General features: G+C 43.7%; 1 protein-coding gene across 1 annotated transcript in view; it reads right to left on the minus strand.

Moving 5' to 3' along the window:
• The window catches only part of CRB1 (crumbs cell polarity complex component 1), a 153,470-nt gene extending 143,056 nt beyond the window's left edge, over positions 1-10,414 (minus strand). The window contains exon 1 of the mRNA XM_081010755.1: positions 10,079-10,414. Within this exon, the coding sequence (XP_080866881.1) occupies positions 10,079-10,148 (70 nt within the window). The 5' untranslated portion in view covers positions 10,149-10,414. The remainder of the gene's footprint in view (positions 1-10,078) is intronic.
• Positions 10,415-10,875: the final 461 nt, after the last annotated feature.

Raw genomic sequence — 10,875 nt, forward strand, 5'->3', positions numbered from 1 at the left:
CTGTAGCTTAGGGAATCTCCATTGTTTCCATTTGGAGCCATGGGAGGAAATGCACTGTGGTATTTTCTTGGAATTCATAGCCAGGCATGAGAGGAGTCTGTGCTATGCTCCTTCCCATTTTACCCCAGCTTTTAAAAACTATGTTTTATTTTTAAAAACACACACACCATAAATAGTAAGGCTAATGGATGAAAACAGCAATCTCATTAAATATCAGCTTGCCAAAGTCTGATTCTTTATCATCTACATATTGGGAATGCTGAAATAAACTGTACTGGGATAATATTAATGTGTGTTTTTTCTGTAAGCACAAGAAAGTCCAATAATGTACTTGAGAATCTGTTCTCTAAATTCACGTTAGCTCTACTTCATTCTGCCCAAATATCAGGTTTTTCTTAATTACTCAAAGCTTTGTATATATCTACACTAAGAAAAACTGGTCAAATAAAATGAACCACATATTTAATATGTCCTTTTTTCATAGCTCCCAGGTTAGTGAGACAAGCTTTTCTGTTAAACAGGCCGAGACCCAGGATATATGCTACTGTCACAGTAATGGGTTTGGTTTAAGCAAGAATAAATGTCATTACCTTGTCTGTTTTTTGTCAGTTCTCCTAACTGTTGTCTCAGATGATTGTGTGTGTGTGTGTGTGTGTGTGTGCGCGCGCGCGCGCTTTTCCAGGTTGGTTTTCCAGAAGCCAGACCTATTGTAAGTGCATAGCAACCTCTGAGAATACAATGGAAGAACAGTAGATTACAGAAAGGAAAAAGCCAACCCCCTGTGAAGGCACAGGATAAAATTTATCACTTCAAGCTAATTCACCCCCGGAGAAGAAATGATGTCCAAGGCTGAAGACACAGCAGGCAAATCAGTCTCCTGGATGTCCAATAAGGATAAGTGTGTGTCTTTGTCTGTGTAAATTTGCATGGTTTTGAGGACCTGGCCGGATCCAGCTGGTTGCTTACATGAGCACTTATCCTGGGAGTGCAATTCAATATGCATAAGAAGGATGCGAAGGAAGAGGAGAGATACTGGCAGAAAATATGCACAAGAGGGGATGGGGGACTGGATCAGATTCATAATGTCTGTGTGTGTGCGCGCGCATACACATACACACACACACACACACACACACACAATATCTGTAAATACACCAGCTTAGAGCTGTCCATTGATTAGAGTTTTTTTTAGTTCATTCAACATTTCCCTTTTAATCAGTTAAATGGTTAATGTATTATATTTAAATAAACATGCCTATGACCATCTGTGCCTCTTTGACACACTGAGGTGTGAGAGAGCTTGCAATTTAACAAAAGAAACATTATAAGAAATGACCATCCTTCATATTTCTCTCTCTCCCCCGACATCTAAGACAGTAACATATTGGAATCAGAAGAGCTACAAAGCATGAAACATGTGGGAGCGTAATAGCCTCAATATTTAAATTTTATTCCCAGCAATTAAAATTTGCCCCCACAGACTAATTAACCAAGACTTCACTTGTTTGATCTGCTGATTGAGCCTGTTAAAGTTTGCAGCTGCAACAGATCTCTAAGTGATAGAACGTCGGTTGCAACTACCTGTTACCTGGCTGACATGACGTCACACCATGGATGAATAGCTATATGAAGCAAGGCAGGAAGGCTGTGCTCATTGGCCATGCCCCAGCCACTGTTTCGCCACTGCCCTTCCAATGGCCAAACATTGGAGAAAGATCTCACCTGGGGTGCCTGTTCAATGCATGCAGTGTGTCCACGTGATTTAGAACCCAATGTGATCAGGGTTCCTCATCACAGGGAGAACCCACACTCATACAGCAGGCTGGTTAATTCTGTGTCCAGGGCGGCTGTCTATCAGCTCCATCTGGTACGCAGGCTGAGACCCTACCTGCCTGCGGACTGTCTTGCCAGAGTGGTGCATGCTCTAGTTATCTCCCGCTTGGACTACTGCAATGCGCTCTACAAGGGGCTACCTTTGAAGGTGACCCGGAACTGCAATTATTCCAGAATGCAGCAGCTAGACTGGTGACTGGGAGCGGCCGCCCGGACCACATAGCACCGGTCCTGAGAGATCTGCATTGGTTCCCAGTACGTTTCCGAGCACAGTTCAAAGTGTTGGTGCTGACCTTTAAAGCCCTAAACAGCCTCGGTCCTGTATACCTGAAGGAGCGTCTCCACCCCCATTGTTCAGCCCGGACACTGAGATCCAGCACTGAGGGCCTTCTGGCGGTTCCCTCATTGCGAGAAGTGAGGTTACAGGGAACCAGACAGAGGGCCTTCTCGGTAATGGCGCCCACCCTGTCGAACGCCCTCCCTTCAGATGTGAAGGAAATAAGCAGCTATCTTCTTTTTAAAAGACATCTGAAGGCAGCCCTGAAGGCAGGGAAGTTTTTAATATTTAATGCTGTGTTGTTTTTAACACTTGATTGGAAGCCGCCCAGAGTGGCTGGGTATAAATAATAAATTATTATTATTATTATTATTATTATTATTATTATTATTGATGCAGCAGTGGGGCAGTCAGTGGGCCCAACCATTCTCTCCTGCAGTGTACGATTATTTGTTGTGTGAGCTGAATAGGGCTCACGTTTCCTTTCAACCTCCAGTGTAGCCACTTGAAACAAAACACACGCATGTATGTGCACACAAACGTCTAACCATCTGCCTGCCTATCTGATGTGCAAAAAAGAAACCTATATTATCAACCCTCCAGCACAAATCAAATTCCCCCAATACTATCCTGTTTCTGTAGCTGTACAGGGTACACTGTCCTACTTCAAATAATGGAGCAAAAGGAGAATGATAAAAGCATTAGAATTTCTCCAAGCGCTTGATGAAACTGAATGCATTTGGGAAAGCTGCTTTTAAAATGCAAACTGGGGGGTTGTGCTGGCTCCCTGCTGCTCCTGCACTCTGGAACAGCCCTGTCTTGCCTACATGTTCCATGAAATTGAAGCAGACACATGAAATGTTAGGAGACGCACAGTCCTTATTCTATCAAACAGAAGTAGTTTTAAGCGCACACACAGAGTTGAAAAACACACAGGATCGTTAACAATGACAACTGCACAGAATCTGATTTTCTTTTTTTGGTTGTGGTTGTGTTGAGGTACATCAGCCAAAGCCGACCTCATAAACACAATGGGATAATGCAGTTGTCTTTGTGGAAAGAACTGATCTGCGTTGGGTCTTCTTCACACAATTTGCTGTCCTGGGATAGCAACATCTAGAATCTGCCCAGCCTCTTATTTGTTTGTGTGTCCAAGGGATGACCAAGAGTCAAAAGCCAACAGCCAGAAGACCAGACGCACTTAACTCTCTAATTTTTCCAAAATGCTAGGGTTAAAATGTTGCCATGTGGAATACTCCTGTTCAGAGTTACAGCCACCTACACCCTTTCCCAGGATACTCAGTTACATGTCATGTGACCCATACCACCCCAAAAAGCTCTAGCCTGAGAGTGTGGCACCCAAAATGGCAGCAGAGATCTTGCGTGAAAAAACAGGATGTCTCGTTTTCCACCCGGGGCAAGCATGTCAATGTTGTGATAAACTAGCACTGCCCTCTGTGCATCACCCTTATCTTCTTGGAGCGGCAGCGAGAGTCCATTGAGTCGGAGGGAAATATTATTTTATTTGTTCATTTAAGCTGTTTATATAGCACTTGCTTACTGAACACATGGAGATATGGGCTGCATATGGATATTTTAGAGACCTGGGGAGGACACAGATTGTGAAAACAGGAGTTACTGAGGGACAACAGTAAGCCGAGTGCCAGTGTGCAAAGGAGAGGGGAGGGCTGTTGCATTGGTGGTTAGATTGGTCTCAACTAGGGCCCAGGGCCTTTTCAGTACTCACCCCGACTTGGTGGAATGCTCTGTCACAGGAGACTAGGGTCCTGCAGGAATTGACATCTTTCCGCACGGCCTGCAAGACAGAGCTGTTCCACCTGGCCTTTGGTTTGGACTCAGTCTAACCCTTATGTTTTCCCTCCCCTTATGGTTTTGATCCATGGGCTACTTTTAAAATGAGGCTGCATTTTGAATTGCATTTTAACCTGTATTTTAAATTGTCCCCCCCCCCATTATGTTTTTATTGTAATTTTACTGGTGTTAGCCGCCCTGAGGGGAGGGTGGGGTATAAATAAAAAATTATTATTATTATTATTATTATTATTATTATTATTATTATTTTAACGCAGGAATAGCTAACATGGTTACCAACAGGTGTCATTGGACTATAGCTCCCATCATCCTTGACCCATTGGCCATGCTGGCTGGGGCTTATGGGAGTTGCAGTCCAACAACTTCAGGAAGGTACCACCATGTTGGCTAACTCTGGTTAATGGCTGAAGAAATAGCGAAAGCTGGTGGGCAGCATTTAAACTCCCATTTTAAAACAAGTAGTTCATTCCCCCCGCCACCGCCCCCATAAGGCAGGCAAGATGCTTTAGAGCCAAGAAAAGAGGGATGGCAATGGTGACTTTTACCACCACCCACTTCTCCTTTTCAGTGACCCAGATATTGCCACAAGTGAATCGCATAAACCCAACGGTTCAAAAGCTGCCCATTTATTTAGTCTGAGCTCCACTTCTGAGGGACCAAATCGTACGTTAGCAGGATGCTGAAATACCGTACCTTCCCGGCCCAAACAAAAGGATGGAGGTGGGAAAAAATGTCATTTGAATGTGTGACCATGAGGGGAGCTATTTAATGGAAGTGGAAGCGAAGAGCTGAAATGTCTCAGCTCATTATCTGGGCTTCTTTCCCTGCCGCCCTCACCAATAAATGAAAGGATTGTGGGATCTTTTCCTCCCTGAATTTGAGAGGGTATTCCAGGACACAGTCTGTAACATCTTGCACTGAGGGAGAGAGAGAGAGAGAGAGGGAGGCTCAGCCAGTTTCCCTACAGGAACAGTCCAAGCCTGTTGAATACACTCCTAGCTGGCTCTTATTCTGCATCCACCTAATGAGGGTCAGCTGAAGCACCAGATTTCTCAAGCACTCATCAGCCACACAATACTTGCTGCCTGCCGGCCTGCCTTTCCTGCAAAACTGCTGGTACTGTTCATCTTCCCTTGTAGGCGAGGGGGCTTGTTCAGAAACCACAAATCCCTTTGTAAGCGGAGCTTTTATCTGACTACAATAATTAGACATTAATTAGGAATGTGTAAAGCAGCAGAGACTGTCCCCCCAGAGAAAGAAAAGTCTCTTTTTGTGAGGACGGCAGAGACTATGTTGTGTCCGTTGCTCAAAGAGAAAACCAGGTTCTCAAAAAATGTGTGACTTTTCTGTTGTGTTACATATTTGAGCTGTTGTGCGCAGAAGAGCGAACCACTCAAAGGCATAGCTGTCAACTTTTCCCTTTTCTTGTGAGGAATCCTATTCAGAATAAGGGAATTTCCCTTAAAAAAAGGAAAACGTTGACAGCCATGCTCAAAAGATGATTCAATAACCCCTTGGGACATTTTAGATTTTTAAAATTCTTGTATTTGTGTCCGGGTGTAAGAATTTGGCTCGTACTACATTCGCAGTGCTCCCCCCCCAAAAAAATAGGTGCCGGCACTCACCACGAAGTTGTTAAATAAGTGCCACACTTTTAAACAACAACAAAAAGAGGTGCCGGTATTGCATACCCTGTTTGTGTGAACGCTTCACACTAGCTGCTGAAGGTTTCCTCAGCATGGATTATCTTTTAGTGCTCGATGGAAGGAAGATTAGGAAAAACTTGTTGGTCACACAGAACTGTTTAGTCAAAAAACAAAAAAACAAAAAAACAACCAGTAGATGAACTAATGTTTTGCTCTAAAATTTGAGAGGAAGATGGTTATTGCCTATGGCAGCCCTACATATGTTTTCGGGCCATAGCTTATTCTCCATTGAGCATAGCCAATGGTCTGGGATGATGGAACTGTAGCTCATCAACTTCTAGAGGGTCTCGAAATCATTTCTGTGAAACAGTCATAGCTGGTCATATCAATAGTTTCTCTTATTAGGAAAATAGGAGGCACTACAGCTGGCAATTGCTGGATATATCTGGTGAAGTAGGTTCTTGACTGAGAAAGCTTTATCCCATGACAATGCATAAGGCACTACAAGGCTTGTGTTTTATTTGATGCTACGAGCCTAGCATGCGTACACTTCTAGAGTGCATTATTATGGATTCATATTGGGTTTCAATATTTCTTTTGCAGTGTGTGAGCTACCTTGAGGAACTTTTGTGTCAAAAAGAATGATATCTTGGGAACAATGCGTTAATGAAACGCATGCGTCTTCCTACTACTGTTTCTGAAGCTTGTGTTAAGTCTCCCCAGGGCTCAGCTCCTGACTCAGTTTTCCCAATGGAAAGCCAGACAGCCACAAAGGGCACAATACCACTGTCTGAAAAGGCTATAGTGCAACCAGAGTAGAACAAAAGTAAACCAGAACACTGCGGTATAAAAAATTGCAGAATTTCAGGAGAAAGTTACAAGATACGCACTAACTGGAAATAAAACAGGGTGAGCACTCCAAAACGTTTGCAGGCACAAACAGCATCGAAAACGGGATTGCAAGGGACGGCCCTGAGAGCAACATGAGCACAAATAATCATGAATATGCAAAAAAGAGAAAGACATCTGGAGCGGCTCATACAATTCGGTCAAAAATAATGGGTTGGATTCTGATGGGAAGCGAGTTGAATTTATGTGCCGCAGAAAGCAATGAGGCTAGTGAATGGGAACTTAACCTGGACGCAACCCATTGTTCCCTATTCATATATAAAGGTAAAGGGTAAAGGGACCCCTGACCATTAGGTCCAGTCGTGGCCAACTCTGGGGTTGCGGCGCTCATCTCGCTTTATTGGCCGAGGGAGCCGGCATACAGCTTCCGGGTCATGTGACTAGCATGACTAAGCCGCTTCTGGCAAACCAGAGCAGCGCACGGAAACGCCGTTTACCTCCCCGCCGGAGCGGTACCTATTTATCTACTTGCACTTTGACGTGCTTTCGAACTGCTAGGTTGGCAGGAGCAGGGACTGAGCAACGGGAGCTCACCCCGTCGCAGGGACTTGAACCGCCGACCTTCTGATCGGCAAGTCCTAGGATCTGTGGTTTAACCCACAGCGCCACCCGCTCCCTATTCATATATACATTAACTCTATTTTTGCTCAAGTTGAGCAGGTCCCATGACAGAACAAGAGTTGCATACATGAAAAGCATGCAACATCTTCTACTGCTCGAGACTCAAAAGCAGAAGTAGGACAGTAGGCTCTTCTTCCATTTCCATGCAACTCCCTGCAGCCTTCCCATAAATTAGGCCGCATTTTATTATTTGGTCCCATCATCGTTGGCTTTGTCAATGGGGTAGTGATTTGAGAGAACATGAACTGGATCTAGTTCATGGGTAGATCTCGGGGAAAGAGTGCCGTGGTAGCAACGTTCAAGTGCTTTCCCATGCAACATGGTCTGGAGAAAGCTGCCAGTGGGGAATCCTCCGCCTTGATCCTTTTGTTGATGTGGTGGTAAAGTTAGTACAGCGCCCCTTGCTATGTTAAGTGCATTTCTGCTGTGCAATAATTTAGCCTGTATTGATGTTGGGAAAGATGGAGGGCACAAGGAGAAGGGGACGACAGAGGACGAGATGGTTGGACAGTGTTCTCGAAGCTATGAACATGAGTTTGACCAAACTGCGGGAGGCAGTGGAAGACAGAAGTGCCTGGCGTGCTCTGGTCCATGGGGTCACGAAGAGTGACCCAATGGACGACAACAACAACAACAACAAGTGCAAACAACAACAACATAAGTGCAAAAGTTTCTGAGTTGGAAGGCGACGTGTGAATCACTGAGCTTTAGAGGGGACATTTTGAGTATGGCAAGAATCCAGTGAAACAGAATCACACATATAGTGCAGCTTTGCTTTCTGTTTCACTACCGAAGTTTCATCCGTCGAGGACACAAGCCATCCAACTCACTTGGCTTGTCTCTTCAGGCTGTGTATGCAGTTCTCTTATGCATTCACATGTTCCTTTTCTAGAACCCAATTTAAGATATTGTAATGGGCATGGTTACCCATAAACGCATGTATGGAAGTGAGAGCTGGACCATAAAGAAGGCTGATTGCCAAAGAATTGATGCTTTTGGATTATGGTGCTGGAGGAGACTCTTGAGAGTCCCATGGACTGCAAGAAGATCAAACTTATCCATTCTTAAGGAAATCAGCCCTGAGTGCTCACTGGAAGGACAGATCGTGAAGCTTAGGCTCCAATACTTTGGCCAGCTCATGAGAAGAGAAGACTCCCTGGAAATGACCCTGATGTTGGGAAAGATGGAGGGCACAAAGAGAAGGGGACGACAGAGGATGAGATGGTTGGACAGTGTTCTCGAAGCTACCAGCATGAGTTTGACCAAACTGCGGGAGGCAGTGGAAGACAGAAGTGCCTGGCGTGCTCTGGTCCATGGGGTCACGAAGAGTCGGACACGACTAAACGACTAAACAACAACAACAGTGGGCATGGTCTATTATTTGCCTGCTAAAGGGTATGGTATGTCTGTGTGCCCACAAGTGTGAGAAGAGACAATGTGTGGCTTGTCAGACACTATGTGTGAGCATGAGAAAGGCAGTAAGTGAATAAGCACGTATCATAGGCACATGTTGCGTTGCTAAACTTGCCGTTGCTAAGAATTGGGGAAATTCTAAAACATCCAATGCAAAAGACATGGATAAAGTTATCACAGTCAACAAAACTAAGCAATGTTAGATTAAGACATAACGGAAATCTAAATTTATGGCTTAGTTGCAACCTTTTTATAGGGTTTTGGAAGGCTGACATGAACTATTAATAATATTAACCGCTTTGCTATAATTTGTTTCTTTTAAATTAGTATATGCTTTAGTTAAGAGAAACGAGGCATTTATGCTACTAAAAATGTGTAATGCATTATCAAATGTATGTTGTAATTTTCAATACGAGATAAGTACGAGATAAAAATTGGCCCCCAGGCCAATTTGAGGTTAGCACTGTTCAAAAAGTTACCCATAACCGCATGCCTTTTCTAAAGTTTTGTCTTCTGTTGATTGATTTATCTGCCTCATGTTAATAACTCCCAGTATCGGCACTATAAAACTATGTGGGTAACAACAGTTTTATGCAGGCAGCAACAGAAGGTGACCCAGATTACAAGGCATTGTGTACTAATGCCAAGTCTTCTTGCTTAATGGCAGCTGCTGTAAGCCTGCCTGATTAAGATTCACATTCGGCAGGCAACAAATCACACAGCCCCTTCAGACAAAAACACAGACACAGAAGAAGCGCGCACACACCAATTGTTGGTTTCAAAACCTGTTCAATAGAACCTTCCCTTCATAAACACAGATCATCCCCTGCCAGCTGAGCCCACTTTAAATTTCATGTTGTACGTACTGTCATCGTTCTGACAAAATGATGAAAGAAAACCCATTTCAAAAGCTTTTTTCACACCACCCTATAAAGTGGGAGTTTGTTGAAAAGGTAAAAAAAAAGTCAATAATGGACACTTCCTTTCTCCTCCTAATGGAAGGGTTGTATTTACAAGAGAGAGAAAAATTAAATGCCCTGTGACATTTTGTGGAAGCTTTTCTCCAAGGTTTTGCTGTCCTCAGATTTCTGTGGCATGGCTTTTAAGCAAACGGCAATCCAAGAGAGCGTCAAATGTCAGAAACAGATGTGATGAACAGATTAATAAGTTGCAATAGAATGCAGAAAAAAAGAAATATATTAACCACCCATTTAACATTTTAAACCTTGAGCCTTAGCACATGTCTAATAACAACAAAGTTCAACACTGCTGAAGAACACAGGAGTATTTCAGGAGGGTCGTCTTTTGAAATAATCATTTGTTCAAAAATGTTTGTCTTGCTGAGCATCTCAAAGTTCCATGGCCCCAAAGCCATCTGTATTATAAGTTTTCCAAAACTTAGAAAACATACTTTTGACATTTAGGTCTCTCTCCCCCTTACCCTGCCTGCCTGCCAACATTTATCATCTTTAGAGATTTCTGCTAGAAGTGTTTTATCTCTTTACCTAGACACAATGACAGAAGAGACAGACAAAATAATGCTTACTTTTTAAGTGAACAAGCAGCAAGAAACTGAGGTAGAAGATGAGGAGAGAGTTAGTTTTTGAATGAGTCATATTCGTCTTGATGGAGCATCCTTCTTTAAAGTTGCCAGTTATCCACGGGGCAGGGGTTGAGATGTATTGCTTCCTACTTCTGCCCTAACCGCAGGCTGACAGTCAAGGCACAGGGTCCATTGCATGCCATCTCTGACTCTGCCCTTTGCCAAACGCAGCACCGCAAACCTACCAACCGAGTTCCACTTAAAAGGCATTTGTGCTTGGGAAGATTTTACTCCAGCCGCACTGGGCGATGTCTCAAACCTGGTACAGATTTCTCCACAAACTGGACTGGAGTCTCTTTTGATTCCCCTGGTTTTGTGAAGAATTCTGCCCACTGGAGAGAAACGGCGCCCCCAAACTGCATGCTGGAACAGTATTTTCCGAGACTTCCCCACCCACCGCTTCCTCAATGCAACGCTCCATTCAGTTACTGTCCCCCAGGGTTGTATTAAAGAGCCCCCGATAGTAACACTTTGCACGTGTGAACAATAGATCTTTTAAAAATGGGCTGGGCAAATAAAGCAATTATTTTAAGTGTTAAGAGATAGAAGAATTAACTCTCTACATAGGATTTTCATTGAGAGAGGAGTCCCTAATGGGTGTGCAATGTCCAGCCACTTTGTGGGTCTCCACCCCATAGCATAAATAAGAATAATTTTCAAATTTTACACGCAAACATTTGAGCTGCACCGGTCAGAGCTCCAAAAACAAGACAAAATAGTGAGGAGATGCTTCAGTTCAC

The sequence above is a fragment of the Podarcis pityusensis genome (genome assembly GCF_964106645.2).
Source record: "Podarcis pityusensis genome assembly, chromosome: 6".
NCBI classification, from domain to species: domain Eukaryota; kingdom Metazoa; phylum Chordata; class Lepidosauria; order Squamata; family Lacertidae; genus Podarcis; species Podarcis pityusensis.